Raw genomic sequence first — 22505 nt, 5'->3', positions numbered from 1 at the left:
TGACGTGAGATTATGTAACTACCACAGATCACTCCTTGTCAACCTGACACTTTTTGTTGGACACTTGTACACAACTCTTTAGTCACACAAAATAGATATATAATATTTATACCTAACAGGATAAAGCTAAAATGTCTATAACTCAAAATGTGTCAGCCTTATTTAAACGTAATACTCTATAAGCAACAAAGCAAATATTCTATGCTTAACAATTGCAGTTATGTGAACACTTATACCATAATCCTAAAATTCTATATATTCCTCACCTAAGGTTTGTAAGCCAGCCATTTCATGACTTCATCCCCCCAATTTTGGGTATCCAATTTCTATACTGCCCACCAGTGCTCTGAGGAGACGAGCATGTTCTCTGCTGTGAAGAATCTTCATTCTAGTTGGAACCTTGTGTGTCCGCATCCATAAGCAAAGTCAAATCAGAATAGTCCATTAAGTCACACCTCTCTCTGCTTCACCTTCCTGTTGAGGAGCCACACCCAGAGAGCTGGAGGAGCCCGCTCTGAGGTGTTCCCACTGCCGCTGGATTTACAAGAATTTTCACCCACTGGTATGTGCTGCTTGAGTCTAAAGAAAAATTTATGGACCAGTATTGGACATATGGGCTAATATTGGACTGATGGACTTGAGTTGGACTGGGCTGGGATGTCCAGTTTCTCTTAGATATAAAGCTCTCTCCTACACACACACACACACACACACACACACGTCCCTCACTTTGTTTCTTTAGTCAAGCCAGTCTAACACACTGCCATCGAGTTGATTCTTACTCAAAGTGACCCTGTCCGGACTTTCCTAGACTGTAACTTTTTATAGGAGCAGATAGCCTCATCTTTCACCCAAGGAGTGGCTGGTGGGTTTGAAGCACCTACCAACCTTGCAGTTGGCAGTCCAATGTTTACCCGACACCACCAGCAGGGCTCTTTCAAAGTGACATGAATCATGAATACATAAGACAGCTGGCTGCAGTGTGTATGTGTGTTAGGTGTAGAGGTGATGTCAAGGAGTGCAATCCCAGGAAGAGAGGTGACAAGGGGGACCTACCCAGTGAAGAGCCGAGGGAACTGCGTTCCAGGCAGAGAACAGGGCGAATCCAAAGAATGAGCTTTGTTCCAGGGCTGGAGACCAGGCTCCCCAGGTGGAGAGAACCGAGGACAGCTGTGGCGGGGAGGCTGGGGATGCAAGCGTCGAGGTGATGTAGAGCCATGAAGGTCATCAAGATGCATTTGGATTCAATTAGTAGGTCGTGTAGGGATGTGTAGGTCACCCAGATGAGTTTCCCTTTTATTGTAAGAGTAATGAGAAGCCACTGGAGGAGTTGGAGCCAAGAATGATATGATCTGGTGTATAAGTCAAGACAATCACTCGGGCTGCCCCGTGAAGCATAGAGGGGGAGAGGGAGTGAGGGAGGCAGCAGGGATGCTGCTCAGGAGGCTGACGTAGAGATAAAAGATGGTTTCTTGGGGGAGGGGGAGAGTGCAAAGAGGGAAGAACGGGCAGAGCATCTGTGCAACTAGTTAATGCAAATGGTGTGTGTGTGTGTGTGTGTGTGTGTGTGTGTCAGGGGGAGGGGCAGGGAGAGGAGAGGACTGAACAATGAGCCTAAATCCATGACCTGAGCAACTGGGTGGATTTTCTGAGCTGGAGAGAGGGAAAAATGGTTTTGGAGGGAAACAAAAGAGAGGGCTTCTACCAGACAAGCGGATGCTTCGTGCAGTGACAGCATTGAGTACAAAGGGAGACGGGCATCAACCTTTGGAAGGGAGGGTTGTGGGAGGAAATGTGGGAGGTTGTGTGTCGGGGAGGAGACTGGGAGATGGGAGAGCTGCTGGTCCAGGTGAAAGACGGAGTTTGAGCCTAGTCTCCGCAGGAGCAGGTGCAATAACCTCGCTTTTGTTTTTGCCCAATCCTTTTTCCATGTTGATGTTTCCAATACCTGAGGCAACTGAGCCTCCATGAGGTTAAGAAACTTGCCCAAGGCCACAGCGTTAGAAAGTGGGCACATCAAGTTACCCCCTCCCTCCAAAGCAAACCCACTGAGTGGCAGAATGACTTTCAGCACAGGAGGTGCAGGGCACAGGCAAAGAAGAGCTGTAGGCTCTAAGGTGGGAAAGGTGAGTTTGATCCAGCCTCCATGGCCAGAAGGGCCTCAGTGTGTCTGCGTGGGTGAAGAAGAGTCATTGCAGCCTATGGAACAGGAAGATGGCAGTCATGACCCAGCACTGGCTGCTTGGTTAGATAATTGGGCCGAACTGGCTAACACTTATCAATCTGAATTTAATCATTCATTAAAAACAAACATGGTGTCAGGCACGGTGCTAGGTACCGGAGAGATGATGGCAGGCAAAACCAGACACAATCCTTGCACACACGGGAGAACTAAAAGTCATCAAATAACACCCAAGTTGTGGGTAAGGGCTGCCTGGAAGCGGTAGAGTAAATGGGCCCAGTCGCGACTTTCCTGTCAACGAGCGGGCATCGTTGACTCCATTTCTAGGCCACACCCTGCCACTATCCCACTGTGAAACCGGGGGAAATCGCTGCGTCGCTGGGCCTCAGTTTCCCCATTTATTAAATACAGAAAAAGATCATCCAATCTGCCTCCCCGCCAGACGTCCCGAAACGTTCTCTTCCAAGACTCCAGGTCTGTAGGCGGATCCCACCCCTCGGCTACTAATTGGTTCCCAGGGGTCTCGACCTTAGAGACCGCTCCGCCAGCTTCCGCCACCCGCCTCCATCCTTTCCCGAAGGCCTCGGTCGGTTCCTCGTTGTCACGGCAACCGCCTGGACCGTCCTCGGGAGGGAACGTGACGTGACGGCGGTAACTGCGCCCCTGTCACACGTCCCACTGGCCAGGCTGCAACATGGCCGCCGCGGCCACAGCCCACCCCAGGCTCCTCGCTAACGACCCGGGCCAGGCCAGCCATGGGCCGACTCCAGGTCCGGACACGGAAGAACCGGCGCGCCGGTACCACCGCCGCGGGCTCCGGAAGGCTCCCGGGGTCGCCGCCCTTCCCATCACGTCCACCAACCACGGGGCTCCCTGGATTGACAGCCGCTGACATCCAATCAGAAGCGGGCCCGCCCCCAGGCCCATCCGGCAGGGGGCGTGGAGAGCAGGAGCCCCGCCCCCGCCGGCGTGTGACGTCAGAGTCGCCATGTCCAGCTACCCGTACGGGCAGGTGAGTGTGTGAGGGCCCGCGGACCCCCGCCCGGAGCCCCCGCCCGCCCTTCTCTCCTTTCCCGGGCCCTTCTCACCCGCGCCTCGCTTCAGCTGGCCGTGCGGGGCGGGGGAGGGGGGACAGGGACCGGCGGTCGCGCCTGTCCACGTCACGCAGAGACGAGCGTCTGGGAGGTCGCGTCGCTCACCTTCTGACGTTGAGCACGCAAGGATTTGGGGCCCCTGGGCCCCACGGAACCAGCGTAGACCAGGCCTGCACCCGACAGTTTCTCAGAGGCGCCCGGCGGGGTCCCAGGCAGTCTTCAGGACGTTTGGGGGCCCGGTTCCATCGCTGTCATCTTGGGCATCGCCTAAAACACACGTTCCCGGACACGCCCTAGACGGATTGCGCCAGAAGGTTCTGGAGAATCTGCTTGCAACGGGCTCTGCTAGTGAGCTTATTTCCCTTCCCTGCTGGCTCAGGCCAGCACCCCAGTTCACACGTAAAGAAAAGTAGCCCCAGAGAATGCACTGCAAGGGTCCCAAGAGGAGCCGCAGACCCCGGGACAGCCTGCAGATAGCTCTGCCCCACTGGGTACCAGGATCCGGTCAAGACCACTGTAAGGAAGTGGTTCTGTGGCCACAATGCCGTGTTAAGAGACGTTGGCAATGACATTTGATGGTGACACGACCCGTGGTGGGTACGTGCAGTGTGCACTCAGATGTAGGCGGAAACCACAGCACCACCACTTAAATAAATCGCTTTGAGCCCCTAGACCCAAGGTGGCCTCCTCTGTAAATAGGGCTGGATAATAGGGTCAGCCTGACAGAGCTGTTCTGGGTGGTGCCGAGATGTTCTTGTAAAATGTTTGGTCCTGCAAGTGTAATACCTACCCCCACCCCCACCCCAGGCAATGGACTGATGGGAGTGTTTGGGTTTGGAAAAGCGTAGCTGTAGTTAGTGTTACCTTTTAATACAGTAGAACTCCAGAGGGAGCAGAGCATCGAGATGTGATGCAGTCGAGTTCTGAATCAATTTTTCCCCTTAAGAAATAACTGAAAACGGATTAATCCATTCTTGACCACCAAGCTTTTACCCTAACCGTGCCTTTTTATACAAAACATTACACAGAAACTTCAAAGTAAATAAGTTCACAGTTAAATAATATAACTTAAATAAGAAGAACAACATTTTAAAAGTGTTTAACAGCTACTGAATGGCCCATACTTTGAGACTGATGAGGATCTGGATCTGTGGACATGGATGTGGAGAGGAGCTATGGAGAGAGAGTCATTGTTTGGAAGGGAATCCCCTTCCATAAAACTGCTTTTCAGGAGGATTTTTTTCCCCCTTCTTTGCCTTTTTTACTACCACGTGGCTGCTTTCTCTTAAAAACACCAATCTGTGTAATGTGATCTGCTGTTGGCATTTCATTAACTGCTTTCTGAAAGGACTTGCTACATTAACAGTATCGATAACCAGTTCCTTATCATGATGATTCAAAAAAACTCACTCTTAGGACCCATGTTTTTTATCTAAAAACAGTACAAAATATCACAAAAAAATAAGACAATTATAGCAGAACGCTTAGAACAGCCGCAAAAGGTTTAAACAACACATACTAATAATACCAACTAACACCGAGTGACTGGAACACAAACTGCTTTTGTTTACAAAAATCATGGGTCTCTGATCAGATTCTGATGTTTTGTTTGAGCTCCAATACAAAAGTTTCTCGACATTTCGTGTCAAAATCCGATTATGTTGAGTACTGATGTGGTCGAGGACTGGGGTTCTACTGTATTAGGAGTTTTCTAGATTCCAAGAAGGCTGGTGTTGAGAGGAACTCAGTTATGATTCAGTCCTTCATTTTACAGAAGCAGACACTGAAGCCCAAAGAGGGTCCTGGCTCGCCCAAGTCCACCCAGTAATTTAGGAAATAAAACACGAGGTGGGGGTGGGAGAACAGGTGGGGTATGACCTAACATTTCACTGAGCATGGGGTCAGTCACCCTCCAGTGGATGCTGGCTCGTGGTACGCTGTGCTATCTTTCTGATTGTTGACTTGGTCTGTCTTTTGCTGAGGCCATTGTCTAGTGCCTCCCACCCAAGGGCCCCCCCCACCCAGCAGCACTGCAGCAGATCGTAGGTTTTCTTTTCTTATTTTAATCGTTTTATTAGGGGCTCATACAACTCTTATCACAATCCATATATACATCAATTGTGTAAAGCACTTTTGTACATTCATTGTCTTCATCACTCTCAAAACATTTGCTCTCTACGTAAGCCCCTGGCATCAGCTCCTCATTTTTCCCCTCCCTCCCCGCTCCTTCCTCCCTCATAAACCCTAGATAATTCATAATTTATTATTTTGTCATATCTTTCCCTGTCTGACGTCTCACTTCACCCACTTTTCTGTTGTTTGTCCCCCAGGGAGGAGGTCACATGTAGATCCTTAAAATTGGTTCCCCCTTTCCAACCCACTCTCCTCTACCCTCCCAGTATCGCCACTCACACCACTGGTCCTGAGGGTATCATCTACCCTGGATTCCCTGTTTCCAGTTCCTATCTGTACCAGTGTACATCCTCTGGTCTAGCCAGATTTGTAAGGTAGAATTGGTATCATAATGGTGGGGAGGAAGCATTTAGGAACTACAAGAGATTTGTATGTTTCTTCGTTGCTACACTGCACCCTGACTGGCTCATCTCCTCCCCGTGACCCTTCCATAAGGGAATGTACAGTTGCCTACAGATGGGCTTTGGGTCTCCACCCCGCACTCCCCCTCATTCACAATGATAGGATTTTTTTGTTCTGATGATTCCTAATACTTGATCCCTTTGACACCTTGTGATCGCACAGGCTGGTGTGCTTCTTCCATGTGAGCTTTCTTACTTCTCAGCTAGTGGCTGCTTGTTTATATTCAAGCCTTTAAGACCCCAGACGCTATATCTTTTGAGAGCTGGGCACCATCAGCTTTCTTCGCCACATTTGATTATCCACCCATTTGTCTGCTGTGATCGTATCAGGGAGGTGAGCATACAAAGATATGATTTTTTGTTCTTTGATGCCTGATAATTGATCCCTTTGGCACCTCGTGATCACACAGGCTGATGTGCTTCTTCCATGTGGGTTTTGTTGCTTCTCAGCTAGATGGCCGCTTGTTTACCTTCAAGCCTTTTAAGATCCCAGATGCTATATCTTTTGATAGCCGGGCACCATCAGCTTTCTTCACCACATTTGCTGATGCACCCGCTTTGCCTTCAGCGATCACATAGGGAAGGTGAGCATCATAGAATCCCAATTTAATAGAAGAAAATATTCTTGCATTAAGGGAGCACTTGAGTGGAGACCCAATGTCCTGCAACCTTAATACTAAACCTATAAATATATGCACATAGATCTATTTCCCCATCATCATAAATAAATATATTTGCATATGTACATGTCTTTATCTAGACCTCTATAAATGCCCTTTGCCACCCAGCTCTTTCTTCTATTTCCTTTGACTTTCCTCCTGTCCCACTATCATGCTCAGTCCCCACCAGTGTTTCAGCAATTCCTCTTGGTTACATTACCCTTGAACGTGCCCTACCAGGCCTCCCACACTCCACCCTCCTCACCACTGATTTGGATCACTTGTTCCCTTGTCCCTAGGTTTGTTAACACCACTACCTTTCCCCCCACCTCCCTGTCTCCCATGTCCCCCCCAACTACTGGTCCCAATGTTTTCTCCTCCAAATTGTTCATCCAGCCTATCTTACTTAGACAGACCTGCGGAGATAATAACATGCACAAAAACAAGACAGAGCAAAACCAAGCAACAATATACAGCAAAACAACAATAACAAACCAATGACAAAACAAAACACAACAAGAAAGAAAAGCTTGTAGTTAGTTCAAGGATTGTTTGTTGGCCTTTAGGAGTGTTTTCTAGTCCAGTCTGTTGGGGCCCCAAAGTCCACCTTCAGCATTCCTTGGGGACCTCGCCGCTCCATTTCCTTGCTGTTCGTTGCACCCCTTCAGTGTTTTGCCTCAGTGTGACAGGATGATCCACTAGGTTTTCATTGGCTACTTTCTGAAAGTGGATCACCAGGCCCTGCCCAGAAACTCCACTGAAATCTGTCTCCCGTGAGAACCCTGCTGGCATTTGAAATACTGCCGGCACAGCTTCCAGAGTCACAGCCATGGGTAGCAGCAATATGACTGCCAGATAGTGGTGACTGAGTATGGTCACATACAAAAGGTGTGGCCTGAGCCCATTGAGGAAGTGCAGCCCTTGACCTGTGGCTAACCCAGCATCAGACTCTGCTGTCTCAGTCATGAGAGCCCTGAAGGTATGTTGGCAGGAATCAGGACCTTCTGTTTACTGCTGGTGGCTTAGTGCCATCCTCAGGGTCAGTGGTTTGAACCCACCAGTTGCTCTGAGGGAGAAAGATGAGGCTTTCTGCCCAGATGAGGGTCGGTAGCCTTGGAAACCCCCAGGAGCAGTTTCTACCCTGTACTGCAGGGTCACTGTAGAGTGGAAATGGACTTGATGGCAGGGAGTCTGACTTGGAGCTGGCTCGGGGACTGGCCTGAGGTCACACATAGCAAATGAAGGGGAGTGTGGGCGGGGCCCAGAGCCCCTTTCATTGTTCCTGGACTCAGGGCCCCAAGCGCTCTCCTCTCTGCTGAGTCTCCTGAAGTGTTAATAGGGAGAAATGAGGGAAACAACCTTTTAAGTACAGCTCTGTATGTCACTAACACATCTCAGAATTTTTTTCTTCTAAATCATTTTATTGGGGGCTCTTAGAGGTCTTACAACATTCCACACATCAATTGTATCAAGCATATTTATCCAAATGTTGCCATCATTTTCTAAACATTTACTTTCTTTTTTTAAAAAAAGTCATTTTATTGGGGACTCGTACAATTCTTATCACAATACATACATGCATACATACATACATCGTGTCAGGCACATTTGTACATTTGTTGCCATCATCGTTCTCAAAACATTTTCTTCCTACTTGAGCCCTTGGTATCAGCTCCTCAATTTTTCCCCTCCATCCCCCACCCTCCCACCAACCCTCCCCCTTGATAATTTATAAATTGTTATTTTTCATGTCTTACACTCCAGTTTCTCCCTTCACCACTTCTGTTGTCCGTCCTCCAGGGAGCGGGTGATAATGTGGATCATAGTGAACGTTTCCCCCTCTCCCCCCACCTTCCTATACCCTGTTAGTATTACTGCTCCCATTGTTGCTCCTGAGGGGTTTATCTGTCCTGGATTCCCTGTGTTTCCAGTTCTTTTTAAAAATCATTTTATTGAGGGCTCGTACAATTCATACATCCATTGTGTCAAGCACATTTGTACATTTGTTGCCATCATCATTCTCAAAACATTTCCTTTCTACTTGAGCCCTTGGTATCAGCTCCTCATTTTTTCCCTCCTCCCTCATGAATCCTTGATAATTTATAAATTATTATTATTTTGTCATCTCTTAAACTGACATGTCCCTTCACCCACTTTTCTGTTGTCCATCCCTCAGAGAGGAGGTTATATGTAGATCCTTGTAATTGGTTCCCCCTTTCCACCCCACCCTCCCAGTACCGCCACTCTCAGCACTGGTCCTGAAGGGATCATCCACCCTGGATTCCCTGTGTTTCCAGCTTCTAACTCTACCAGTGTACATCCTCTGGTCTAGCCAGACTTGTAAGGTAGAATTGGGATCATGATAGTAAGGGGCGGGCGCGGGGAGGAAGCATTTTGGAACTACAGGAAAGTTGTATGTTTCATCCTTGTTACACTGCACCCTGACTGTCTCATCTCCTCCCTGCGACCCTTCTGTAAGGGCATGTCCAGTTGCCTAGAGATGGGTCTTGGGTCCCCAATCTGCACTCCCCCTCATTCACAGTGATTTGAGTTTTTGTTCTTCGATGTAAACATTTCCTCTCTATTTTCAGACCTTGGAATCAGCTCCGTCCCTCCCCTCTCAGAATTTTTAGTTTGCTAATGTGTGGCATAAGTCTGCCAGAGACGGGTCAATAGCTCTGTGACCCAGCTTCTTGCCGTTGCACACCATCTATGTGTTAAGACCTCTGTTCGTCTGCCTCCTAGGTCTAGAAGGCTTTCTGTGCAGGAATCTCAGGTCGAAAGGATGCATTCTACCCCTACTAGTACTGGGGTCCCTCCTCTCTCTTTTAAGCCTAGCAGGATGACAAAACTGACGTTCCCTTGTGAGGGCTCCATATATCTTCTTGGCAGTCTCAGCCCGCAAACAGGACAAAGGTGAGATGTCCTACTCCTGTAAAGAGTTACAGTCTCAGAAACACACCGTAGTTCTGCTCTGTCCGGTAGGGTCACCGTGAGTCGGAATCGACTCTATGGCAACAAGTGAATGCGTTAGCCCCAAAAGGTGCCCTGGTGTAATTTGCATTATTCGTACCTGCCCAGTCTCCTCGGCGAGCCACAGGTCCCTGTTCCACTCATCTCGCCCAGTCATGCACGGGAGTTACAAGACCCTGGCTAGAGAGACCATCTGTGCTTATAAAAGTGATCCGTCATGGGGCACACCGTTTCTCAGTGGCTGGTCTGGCGACCCCACCCGAGACCTGTTCAATACCCAGGAAGGGCCCTGGAGCCTTCATTTTAATAACCTTTGGGGGGATGTGTATGCATCCCAGAAGCAGCGTCACATCTCATGGGTGTGCGTTTCAGCTGGGATAGAACTGGGTTAGGATTCTAACTCCCCACGAGCTTCATACTCTGGGACAAAGCACGGAGGACTCTGAGCCTCAGTTTCCTATAAAAAGAGAAAGACCACTTCAAATCCCTGGTGGCACAATGGTTAAGCACTCGGCTGCCAACCGGTTGGAGGTTTGAACCCACGAGGCTCCGCAGGAGAGCAGGCCGGTAACCTGTACCTACAAAGATTTCAGCCCAGGAACTCCCACGGGGCAGTTCTGCTTCCTTTCAGGGCTGCTGCAAGTTAGGATCCACCGCAGAGCGACAACCCTGAAATGAGCTCGCCCTGTGGGGTGCTGGGCGCACAGCTAACTCACCGTAGGTGCCCAGCACGTGGTGGCAGCTCTTGCTGCGGTGATGACTGTTTCCTGCTGCCTCCCTTGGGCTTAGCTTGGGGTGCATCGTTGGAGAGGAGCCCCTAGCTAGCGTCTAGCTCCTAGGGGTACATGGATGGGAAGGGGGCTCAGCTCCCTGCCTCCCAGTCTCCCGCGCAGCAGGCAGTACAGGCGGAGCCCAGCCTGTGGTGAGGAGTGAAACCTCCTGCCGCTTCCCATGGCTCCCACCTGGGGATGCTGAGCAAGAAAACCCGGCCCCTTGGGCCCTGCGGGGAGGCCAGCGTGGTGGGTTTTACATGCATACAAGCTTGGTCTCTGAGACCAGAGGGTTGGTTAGGGCTTCGAGTCCCTGTTTACTGTCCCGCAGCGATGCCCCACAGCTGGTTGCACAAGGGCTGGCTGAGGCACTGCCACTTCCTTAGACACGTTTCTTGGAGAAATCTGAGGCTCAGTCTTTTTCTTCTTTAACGTGGGATCTTAGAGTACCTACCTCAGTCGCTGCAGAGATGGCACCAGGAGTGCCTGCTGCGGTCTGTGGTAGAATCGGGTGATGAGCCTAAACAGGGCAGGGGTGAGGCAAGAGGGCAGAAACACTGCAGGGGATCAAACTCAGGCCCCACTGGCAGGGAGGCTTCTGAAGAAAGGAGAAAGAGGGAGAGACCTACACAGGACAGAAGCAGGGCAGAGCACCCGGGGCTTTGGAGACATTTTAGAGACCAGGCGCCCTGGTGGCATAGTGGTTCTGAGTTGGGCTGCTAGCCTCAAGGTCAACAGTTTGAAACCACCAGCCTCTCCTTGGGAGAAAGATGGGGCTTTCTACTCCCGCGAAGAGTTACAATCTCAGAAACGCCTAGGGGCAGTTCTACCCTGACCTGCAGGTCGCTATGAATTGTAATCTATTTAATGGCTGTGATTTCTGTTTTTGGTTTGGGTTTAGCTACTGACAAGTGGGAGAAATGGTAAGATAGCTCCTTCCTCCCCCCACCCACCCACCCCCCCAGCCTGGCTGCCTCTCTGGGGAATGTGGACTTCAGCCAAAGAGCAGGGAAGGGGGTGCTGAAGGGGACTACCATTTGTATTGGGGGGCACTGTGGAGAAGGGATGGCAGCGGAGCCCAATTGGGAAGCTGCTGAAATAATCTAGGCGAGAGAGAGCAGTGACCCAGCGAAGATGGAGAGAAGTGGGTGGATTTGAGAGACACCTGGGAGATAGAATTGCAAAAACTAATTGAGGTGCCGGAGGGGAGGGAAAGGAGGTGCCCAAGGGGACCCTAGGGTTTAGGTATGGGTGGTTGGGTAGAAGGAGGGCCTGCTCACAGATGGGACCAGAGAGGGAGGGATGGGTTTGGCAGGAAGGCCTGGGCGGCCGGTGGATGGCTATGTGGGTCTGCAGCTCAGGAGAAAGAGCTGGAGAGAGGTTTTGGAGCGTCAGCACAGAGGTGGTAATTGAAGTCTTGGGACAGTTCTTGGCTCACTGTTTATTGGTTGCAGGTTTCTGGCTGTTAAATATTTTAGGAGGCTCTGCCCAGGAGTGCTCCAGATGGCTTAATCCATTAGCAGGGTCTCAGCCGGCAGCACTTGGGGCAGGGATGGCTCCCAGGACATCAGCTCCTCTCTCTAGTGCCACCTCTTCTCTGCCTCATTGAAACTCTGCGTGGACCAGCTCTGAGCTTCTCAAAGGGTTTGAGGGCAGAGGCCAAAAGAATACACCACGTTCTGAGTGCAGGAGGGTGCAGGCCGAGTCCAGGAGGTCCTGCGTGGGTTCCACCCTCAGCTGAGAGGTCGGGCTGGAAGCTCATTCAGGCTTCTTCCGATGCGGTGGCGCTCACCCTGGGTCTGGTGCCGCGGTGGAAGAGAATAAGATGTGAATTACACAGACCCTGCTTGGAGCCCCCATCGTGTTGTGCCAGTAGTGCATGCGTGAGAAGTGTGATTCCTACATCTACGCCCCTGGCTCACAGCACGAAGGACAATGAGAGCCAGTTGCGTTGAAAACACTCCCAAGAATCTCAATAGACATTGCTGGTCGTTCCCCCCCCCCCCCCCAAGCATATTGAACAGAGCTGGTTTGTAATCAGTTAAAGGGTGGCTAATGGCTATTGTTAGGGGCCCTGGAACTGCTGCGTGCCACCCCAAGTGACAGAGTAGAACTGTGTCCTCGGGTTTTCCAGGCTGTGAACTGCCATCACCAGGTCTTGCTCCCCCAGTGCCACGAGGGGAGGGGCGTTCACATTACCATTCCTTCCGTTAGCTGCTGAGTGCTTAACCGCTGAGCCACCAGGGGTCCTTGCTGAACTCCTAGGGATGGTGTCTCTGCGGTGCTTGGAAAAGCAGGGTGACTGGGCCCCCAGCCTCACCCTTGTCGCCCTCCTGTGGTTATCAGCATGCAATACTTGTAGAAATAACACTGCACATGGCTGGCAGCGTGGAGTGCCATAGAGGAACGGTTCCTCACAACGTGCGGGCCCTGGGCGTCAGGCCGCCAGCGCCCCAGGCTGCCGCCCCAGTGGGGCTTTGCCTGTCCCTTCGTGGGTGGCTCCGCCTCCTCCGTGTGCAAGCCATAAACCTGAGTCACTCTGTACACTTCCTTTTCCTCACTCCCCTCCGCCTCTTCCCGATCTAATTAGTCGCCAAGTCATGTCTAGTCTACCTCTGAAATAGCTTCAGCATTCATCCCCTTCTCCATCTCCACGGCTGCTGTCTGGTTCCAGCCCTGCCTGTCCAGCACCGGGGCTGCTGCCGCCCCCGCAGGCCCCGGCCTCCGCACGGCCTCTGGGTGATTTTCTAAACCGAGCCCTGAGCACGTTCCTCCCCTATTGGAAACACTTCTGTGGCGCTCTGTCCTCCAGCATAAAGCCCAGACTCTTCAGAGTGGTGTGCGTTTGTTCAAATATTGATGGGGGCTCGCAGGTGCCAGGCACAGTGCTGGGCCCTGGGGACTGTGATGAATGAAGCCAGTGTCTTCCTCTGGGGCTCGCTGTCAGGTGGGGGAGCTGGAGAGACAGACACTGCCCTCAGACACTGAGAACTCACTCCCGGCTCACCAGCGAAAGCGCGCTGTGGGGTTGGAGGGGGGCGGTGGTGATGGTGGTGGTGGTGTGCTTGGCTGAGGAATGTGGAGAGGGGCTTTCTGGGCTCCCCCTGGGCCCGGCCCTTTAGTCCATTCCCTGCCATGCTGTGCCCACTCAGTGGTCTGTGCCTTTGCCTTCACCTCCCTCTGTCTGGATGCCCATGCCACCTGCCTTTGGGGAAATGGCTGCTGTGCCTCCAGGCCCCGCTCGTGTCCCTGCCCCACCTTCTCAGGGAAACCCCTGTGGCCCCTGCATGCATGTATTCATTTGACTGCCTGCCCATTCAGGAAGCACTCCATCTGTGAGCACGGGGGCTGCTAACCACAAGGTCAACAGTTGGAAACCACCAGCTTCTCTTGAGGGAGAACGATGAGGCTTGATACTTCTGTAAAGAGGTGTAGTCTCAGAAGCCCATGGAGGCTGTTCTGCTGTCCTGTAGGTTCCCGGTGACGTCGCGCGTCATCAAGCATGATTCAGTTTTTCTTGTGGCTCCTCAAGGGCAGGCTCCCACTGAGGTTTGCTCTTGTTTTTTAACATTCACAATCAACGATTCAAAATGAGTATCTTGTTTCAACTTGTCCATTGCACCCTGTCCAGGTACCACCACTTCTGCCCCCTCTGTGTTTCCTGTTTCTCTTTCTTGCCCAGACCCCACTTGCCATGCACCCCAGGCTTAACACAGAGCCTGTCAGCTCTGTAACTGCTTACTGAGTGACGTCACTTAGCAGCGAGTTCTGCGGTTCCTTCATCTGAAGAATGGGCCCGCTGGGATTGTTGGTAGCATCGGGCAGTCGTGCCTGCGGTGTGAACGTGCTCTGTGAAATGTATCCTGGGGGCTCTGACTCAGCCAGACCGCGCCAGACCCAGCAGGTCCCCAGAATGTGGCTGTGCTGGGCAGTACGCTGGTGGGAGGGCCACCATGCCTCCCGTGCCCCCGGCCTGGCCTGGGGCTTGGAATGTTGACTGGAGCAGCTGCTTCCGGGTCTGGTGTGCAGCTTGCACTGCACCTGTGTCCTGCCCTGCAGAGGCCCCGCCTGTCCCCTCACCAGCACTGGAACTCAGCCCTAGAGCTGGAGGCAGTGGGAGTCATTACAGAGGCCGGGTGCCTGTGGGATCTTGCCCCATCATGGCCTCCAGTTCACAGTGTGACCTGGGCTCCCTTCGCTGGGCCTTAGTTTCCCCATCTGTGAAATGAGGTTAGGTCCACCTGAGGTCCTTTACCCACACACCTCCACAAACACCTGTGACAGAAACTCGCCCTGATGCCCCCTCTTCCTTGTGCAGCCCCCTGCCTGTGCGTCTGTGCCCATTGCAAAGGCCCGTGTCTTGGCAGGTGCTGATGCTGCCGCGCTGTGTCCAGGCCTCTCCTGTATCTGAGAGCTCCTTCTGAGCGGCATGCTACTGGATCCCTCTTCACTCCGAAGAAGTTCCCTGGCCTGGGGACACAGCTAACCAGTAGCAGCTCAGTCTTACTGCCGGTTCGCTGTATGCCTGCCCCTGTTCTGATCCTTGTGGCATCCAGATTGTCCTCTGAGGCACTGTTAGGGTTTTGCAGGGTCCTTATGGGGGAGAGGGGCCATGGTCAGTGCTCAGGACTCTACTATCTCTTATCTTTATGAGTTGTATTTGTTCTATCAAAAGGATTCTTTGGCTAAGAATTAAATTACTCAAAGTCTGCTGCACACATTTCTTAGAATCCGTAGAACAAGTCGACCCCGAGAAGGGACTATAATGCTTTCTTGTGGGGAAATGGCTTCAGAGAGATTGAGCCCAGGGCCCGGCCCACAGCTGGTTTTGAACCGAGATCTCGCTGTGATTTCATGGTCTCTGAAGGAGTCTTGCCAGGAACCGTGGGCTTGCCTTTCACTGAAGTGTGAACTTGGCCTTAGCCTTGAGGTTATCAACTAGGAGAAGAGGGACCATGTCAGCTGCTGGTGTGCCTGGCAGCATGTTCCGGAAGACATCTCGCAGGTGCTACCCTCAGAGCCGAGCCCCGCTGCTTGCCGTGTCTGGTAGCCCTGCTCGCTGGCTGGTGGGAGGGGCTGCACTCTGCAGGGCCCAGACTGGCCGCTCAGAAAGTTGGGGCCGGACACTCTGAGCTTCAGGGATGCCTGGCTCGCAGGGCTGTCATAGGAGCTTAGAGAGGAATGCCCTCCATGTATGCTCTGCTGTGCAAACGCCAGCCCCTCCGGCAGTCTGTGGTACTGCCCTGACTCGGGATGGTCACTGGCAGGCACTGTGTCCTGCGTGCTTACTTTGTGCCAGGGCCTGTGTTAAAGCGCTTCATTCATATCACCATATGGCAGCTGAGCCTGGGAGGTGGGGGGACCGCTCCCATCCTACAGCAGAAGGCGGGAAAGCCTGGTTCAGGAGCAGCAGAACTTGCATGGGGCCAGTTAGCCACCGAGCTGCGGTTGTGTTGAGGCTCCGCCCCACAGAGCAGAGTGGGTGAGCCCCGTGCACTGCGCCTGGCGGGCAGGACCACGTGTTCTGGGTGGGTCCAGGCTGTGGGTGCGATCCTACAGATGAGGATCAGCCTGAGCGGCTTCTGCTGCTGAGCTGGGGTCCCCAGGTGAGGTCATGCCATTCTCTGCGTTCATTTGCCTGCTCACTCATAGGAGAGTAAGTACTTACTGAGCATCTATTAGGCTGCGGGTGAGGTCATGTGGCCCCTTCATGTCCGGCAAGTAGCCCTCAAGCCCAGGCTCAGCAGATCCTGGGCAGTGTGGCCATGGGTCAGTCTAATCAATTCCAAAAGCCTCAAGTTCCCTGCCTCCAGCTCCCAGGAAAGGGTGGCAGGGTGGTGCATTGTGACTGGAGCGCCGCGCTGTAGGCTGAATCTGGCCCTCATTCTAACTGATCTTGCTCTTCCTGCAGGGCTGCCCAGGAGCTGCAGGGCAAGCGCCCGGAGCCCCTCCGGGTAGCTACTACCCTGGAGCTCCCCATTGCGGGGGGCAGTATGGAAGCGGAGTACCCCCTGGTGGCGGCGGTTTCGGGGGCCCTGCCCCTGGAGGGCCTTATGGACCACCATCTGGTGGCGGACCCTATGGTCACCCCAACCCTGGGGGACTTCCCTCTGGAATGCCAGGAGGACCATATGGCGGTGCAGCCCCTGGGAGCCCCTATGGTCAGCCGCCTCCAAACGCCTACAGTGCCCAGCAGCCCGGGCCTTATGGGCAGGGCCCTCCAGGTGAGTGGTCATCTTAGACTGGGCGCTCCTCTGAGCTGGTCCTGAGTGACCCGGAGCCTCCACTGGTCTGCCTGGGTGTGCTGGCAGCCTGCCCTCGGCCACCGTGGCAGCTGGTATCAGCCGTAGCTGACCAGTCAGCAGACGGAGCTGTCTGTCGGTGTGCTACAAGCCTAATCCCCTTGCCTAGTCACAGCGCTTGCACATCTGTAGCTGGGGTGGCCGCTGCGCTTCTGCTCCCAATGCCGCATTGTTCTGGGACCCACGGGAGAGGACGAGAGCCGGCGGGAGAGCCAAGGGAGCGTGTTACCACTGATGCTTCTGCTCTCGAGTGCTTTCCTGTGCAGCGCATGCCCCTGGCCACACCTGATGTCCACATGGTGGGAGTGCACTCCCCTCGAGGAGGGGACCCGGCAAGCCACCCTGGGGAGAGGGAGTGTAGTGCTCTAACAGGGAAGTGGGGTTAGCAAAAGTACAAGCCACCATAGGGAGCAGGCCCAGGCCTGGGTGAGGAGAGGCATTTGACTGCATTGAGAAGGTGAGAGAGTCTAGTTGTTGAGATCTTTAGTGGCCTTGAAGAGAAAATAATTTACAAAAGCCAGCGGCCTTTCTCTCATCAGAACCAGCCCTTCTGCCTGTTTGCTCAGCTCAGCAGCGTCTGTCTCGTCTGTCTCGGTGGGTTTCTTCATCCCTTCAAAACCTCGTCTCTGCACCACAGGAGGTCACTGCCCAGAATGGGACCCTGATGGTGCGACTTGTTCCTCTAGGGCTGGAGGCAGAAGTCACCTCTGTGGCTGCTCACCCTGGACGACAGCATCCTCCCACCTGGCTGCCGCTGCAGCTGGTGGCACTTGGCGCTGTGCCGCTTCCTGCGGGGACCGAAGGGTCTCCTGCATTGGCGCCTGTGCCCAGGCCCACGGGACCCAGGATGTAAAGTTTGAGACAGGCTCGCCCGTCTTCCTTCCCGCCTGAAAGCCACGAAAGGCGCCCCACTGCCAGCAGGGACGATCCTAAGCCCAGAGGCCAGTTCCAGACCCCTCCCCTGTCCCCCTCCTCCCTTCCCTGGAGGGCTCTGAGCACCCCCCCCCCCCCCGCCCCGCGCGCCTTTGCCATGAGCCTCCCTTGTCTGGCTCTAATGGAAGCCCCCCTCCCCCCTGTGGAAACTTAACAGCCAACAGAGCTCTCTTTTGCTGGCCTGTCTTGTAATCATCACAGCCCAGGGCCTTGGCTCACTCTCAGACTACTCAGGACAGGGTGGGCCGAAGGGCACAGGAGCTGGCGAACACCAGAGCCAGGATCCGGCCGCTTCAATTCCAAAGTCTGAGCTCGTCACGTGTACACAAACCGCACACATTCCACAGCGTCCCTTGCACAGGGAGCTGTGGGTGCTGCTCCCCGAGGACACAACTGCTGTCCAAGGACAATGGGTACCTGGCAGTGTGCTTCGGAAAGGAAACAGCCTTGCAAACCTAGTGGAGCGGAGTTCTGCTCTGCCCATGTGGGGCTGCCAGGAGTTGGCATTGATTGGTTGGCAACTCCCAAGAGCAGCAATCAGCAGGGTTTGTCCGCGCAGGGAGCAGACTCCTTTGCTGAAAGGAAATGAGCCTCGCGGGAAGCAGGTCGTAGGTGCATTTGTAAGGTGGGGAGGCCCGGAGGCCTGCCCTTCCAGCGTCTCTAAGCGCCTCCCCTGGCCCTCTGCCCTGGCCTGACTCCCCGGTGTGCACCTCTCCTCCAGGTGGGGTTCCACCCAATGTGGATCCTGAGGCCTACTCCTGGTTCCAGTCGGTGGACGCTGACCACAGTGGCTACATCTCCATCAAGGAGCTGAAGCAGGCGCTGGTCAACTCCAACTGGTCCTCGTTCAACGACGAGACCTGCCTCATGATGATAAGTGAGTCCCAGTCCTGCCATGATGGCCCAGACGGGGCAGAGTCCCCGGAGGGCTGGCTCAGGTCAGGGTGCCTTTGACTGGGGAAGGGTTCAGAGAAGAAACTGTGCTCCAGGTGAGAGTCCCTTAGGCTTTTCTCAAGTTCTAGGCCCTACTGGGCCATAGACTCTGTTTCCCATTCAGCAAAATGGGACTCCCTACCTGAAAGGAGCTGGCGGTCAACAGAGATGAGGTCTTGGTCCCTAGCTAACAAGCCTGCAGAGAGAACTCTGGGTGCAGCTCTGGATGGGGTGGAGCTGGAGGGTGGCTGAGGGTCTATGGTAGGTGTAGGGGAAGCTATCTCCCTGCCTTTCTCCTCAGATATGTTTGACAAGACCAAGTCGGGACGCATCGACATCTACGGTTTCTCAGCCCTGTGGAAGTTCATCCAGCAGTGGAAGAGCCTCTTTCAGCAGTATGACCGCGACCGCTCGGGCTCCATCAGCTACTCGGAGCTGCAGCAGGGTGAGGGCTGCGGCCGGTGCACGTGGGCAGGGCGGACTAGATTCCCACCCCTGAGACAAGGCCTGGGTGTCTCTCGTCTCTACTCCCAAGTAGCGGGGACCTGAGCTAGCTGTGATCTTGAGCCAAGATCCAGGGAAAGGAAACGCCAGGGTTCAGAATTCGGCATGAACCCCTTGGTGACGTGACTCTCACAGTGCTAGGTGAGACCACCCCAGCCAGCGGGGAGCCTTAGGGACAGGCACTTGGTCCCTCGGGTTCCTTGTGGCCAGCCTGTGTGGCTTGTGGGTGCTTTCCTCTCCAGTTCCCACGGGGGGTGGAATGAGCCCTGCCACGGGGCCTGGGTAGGTGGGCTTTTGTTCCGGCTCTGCTACGTGGTGTGCTCCTTTGCTATTCTGAGAGCCAGGCCACTGGAAACAGTGGCTGTTGGACAGCAGGCCACGTCTCTGGCTTAGAGTCTGGTCTGGGACTGGATTCTGCAGCCTGGGCTCAGGCCAGTGGTGAGTAAGACAGAAATGTGAGCTCCTGACCGGGAGCCTTGGCTACTCAGGCGGGAGTAGCCTGCAGCTTCCTGGGGACCCCGCACCTTGCCCAGGCAGTGGATTCCCATCCCACTGAGGGGCCCCAGGCTGGTGCTGAGCCCACCATGTCCATCACCCCTGGCTGAAAGGAGAGGAGATGGCCTTTTCTGATGACCTCCACTGTACCGGGTCCGAGTAGCAAAGCCCTAAAACCGATGTTTATTGAGTGCATACTCTGCCAGCCTCTGCAAGTACATTTTTCATGGTACATCGTTGGTTCTCTAACTTATCTGCCCTACCACCCGTTTTTAGGGAAAACATGCTCAAATGTCTAGCCTGTAATCCAGTCTGCAGTGTAGACATTTGCTTTTGCAGTCGCCTGGATCACTTCAGGGACAGACTCGCTCACTGGGAAACACTTTGTATTTCCATCTGATTTTTGACTCCCCGTCTCGGAGGGAGCTTCCTCATCATCCTCTTGAGATCGAGGGGGACTTGCCCAAAGGCCCACAAGTTGGGTGGCTGAGATGTAATCTGGGCAGGCCACATCGGCAGAGAAGCAGCCTGGGGAGGAGGTCAAGGAGCAGAAAGCCGGGAGGATTGAATATTTCCAACGAGTCCCACTGCTGAGGGCTTCTCATGTGCCAGGCACTTTCTACTGTCGCCTCATGTAACTCTGACTCAGTCCTCCAGCGTGTTTACAGGAGACCAGACTAGCCTGCAGGACAGGGGTAACCTCACCCCGCCATGATGCACTGCCCCTGGTCTCATAGTAGGCACGCAGGGGAGGGGCCTCAGGCTGCCCCCACGATGCAGCTGAGCCAGAGGGAGCAAGGAGAGACCATTGTCCCCTGAGACCCCACGAGCCCCTGATTGAATGGGAAGGAGGGGAGGTTTGGAGAAAGGATTCGGGGTAGGGCAGTGGCCAGATGGAGCACTTGATGTGTGCCTGCCACTGGTTAGAGCCTAGAGGCCTCTGTCCTCTGCGTGCGTCTGTGTGCTCGCTCCATGGCCCCTGGCCTACTGGGCTTGGGGGACGTACTCATGGCGGGTTTCTGTGTCCACTTTGTGTGCCCCTCCTCTGCAGCTCTGTCCCAAATGGGCTACAATCTGAGCCCCCAGTTCAGCCAACTCCTGGTCTCCCGCTACTGTCCACGTTCCGCCAATCCCTCCATGCAGCTGGACCGCTTCATCCAGGTGTGCACCCAGCTGCAGGTGCTGACCGAAGCCTTCAGGGAGAAAGATACCGCTGTCCAGGGCAACATTCGGCTCAGCTTCGAGGACTTCGTCACCATGACAGCCTCTCGGATGCTCTGATCCCGCCCATCTCCAGATTGGCCTGTTCTGGGCCCCTTAGAGTGGGAGGGGCATGTGGGCCTCCCCTTCCCCAGCCCTTCCTAGCAAAACCTTCTCCCTGGACTTCTACAGCATGCTTCCCAGGAGGGCGGGGGCTCCTGCGTCAGAGCCACCAAACAGGTGGGGCCAGGCCTGGGGAAGGACTAGGCAGTGGATGTCCTGACAGCCCCAGGCAGCAGAGTCACCAGCTATGGCCATGGATTTAGGGTCCAGTCAGCTGGGCCCCGCCCATACTCTAGTAGCACTCCCTCCTCTGTCCTGACACCAGTGGGAAGCCCTTGCTATCAGCTACACCCCTCACCTGTGCGTCCTCCCTGCTGAGCCCCGTATCTGCAAAGTGGGATCTGACCGTGCCGAGAGAGCTGCCTGCCCCTGGCGTGTTTACACTTAACCCCACCCCCCATCACTCTGGCACGTCCTGGGGTTGGGGGACCTTCCAGCTGCCTGGAGGGACTGGGGCCAGGCTGCCATGCTCCCAGCTTGGAGTCCCACTCGCCTGCCATGCTTGGCTGACAGTTGCCACCTCCCACAGCCAAGGGGTGTGTATGTGTGTGTGGGGGGTTGTTTATCCACTTGTCAGGGTCTGTTTTGTGTTGTATCTGGGGCCAAACGTCCAGTGAAAGTGTAAGCTTCAATAAAACAATGAGGTGTCTGAGTTTTCTCTTGGTTTCCCGCCCTCTGCTCTTGGTTCCCGCATGCCCTCTCGCACTCAGTGGAGTCAAATCCTGGTCTAAAGAGGACTGCCCTTGTTTGCCCTGGGGGTGGAGTGGTTAGCGTTGGCTTGCGAGCCGCATGGTTGGCAGGTCGAAACCACCAACAGTTCCATGGGAGAAAGACTGGGCTTTCTACTCCCGTCAACAGTTACCGTCTTAGAAACCCACAGGGGGCTGCTCTGAGTCAGCACTGACTCCACAGCGGTGAGCAGGTTTGCCAGAGTGCAGTTGAAGTACAGGGCAGCAGGCTGACTGGGTGGCCTGCCAGGTTCAGCTCAGTGGACCCTGCAGGGTCAGCTCCAGACACAGTTATATGGCTGACCTGGGGGCAGGAGGGGGAGACACATGAGCCACTGCCCCCGTTTTCACTGCCAGCCCTTTACAGTAACTCAGGCCCCAGTGTCACCTCGCAGACAGTGCACATGATTAAGTTGTAACTCCTCTCATCTTTATTAAGCACAGGGATAGGCCCTTGCCAGTTGGAGCTTCAGATCCCTTCTACCCTGGAGTCTAGAGCTTGCTGACGGCATTGCCATGGAGTGCAGAGACCACAGGCATTCTAGTTTGCCTGGAGGGCTTGCTGGGGAATGGTGTGATGATCCTTTGGCTCTCCGAGATGAAGACCAGAGCTTGAGGCCCCATTCCTGCTTTGGATGGCTGGGGGAACCCAGGGCTGGGGTGGGGCTCAGCAGGCACTGTAGCCCTGCTTACTGGGGCTCCAGGTCCCTTCGACCTGCCTCAGACCGAGCAGGGCCCGCCCTGGGGGTCCAGCCTCTGCTTGCCACCCGCCAATGACAGAGAACTCGGTGCCGGCTTTTCCTGGCAGCCTGTGGCTGCAGAGCTGTGTTTTCTGATGTGGATTCTAAATCCAGCCACTTTGAAACTACCACCATTTGGCTCTGGTTTTCTCCCCAGGCCACCCAGCATGTTGGAGGGTCTCAAGAGAGCTCGTGGGAAAGCTCCCTGATCTTTGTGATTCCATTTTCCCACAGACTATTTGTAGCCCCCTCGTTCCTCATCACACCTGGAGACT

At 54.1% G+C, this 22505-nt stretch overlaps 1 protein-coding gene across 1 annotated transcript; it reads left to right on the top strand.

The window, feature by feature from the left end:
• Positions 1-3072: 3072 nt before the first annotated feature.
• Positions 3073-21411, top strand: PEF1 (penta-EF-hand domain containing 1). Its single transcript, XM_075553352.1, has 5 exons — positions 3073-3194; positions 16184-16496; positions 18229-18384; positions 18742-18885; positions 20491-21411. Exons 1-5 carry the CDS (start codon positions 3171-3173, stop codon positions 20718-20720), a joined length of 867 nt encoding a protein of 288 aa, XP_075409467.1. The 5' UTR covers positions 3073-3170; the 3' UTR covers positions 20721-21411.
• The last annotated feature ends 1094 nt before the right edge of the window (positions 21412-22505 follow it).

The sequence above is a fragment of the Tenrec ecaudatus genome, chromosome 1 (genome assembly GCF_050624435.1).
Source record: "Tenrec ecaudatus isolate mTenEca1 chromosome 1, mTenEca1.hap1, whole genome shotgun sequence".
Lineage (NCBI taxonomy): Eukaryota > Metazoa > Chordata > Mammalia > Afrosoricida > Tenrecidae > Tenrec > Tenrec ecaudatus.
This window is presented reverse-complemented; position numbering and strand designations above follow the sequence as displayed.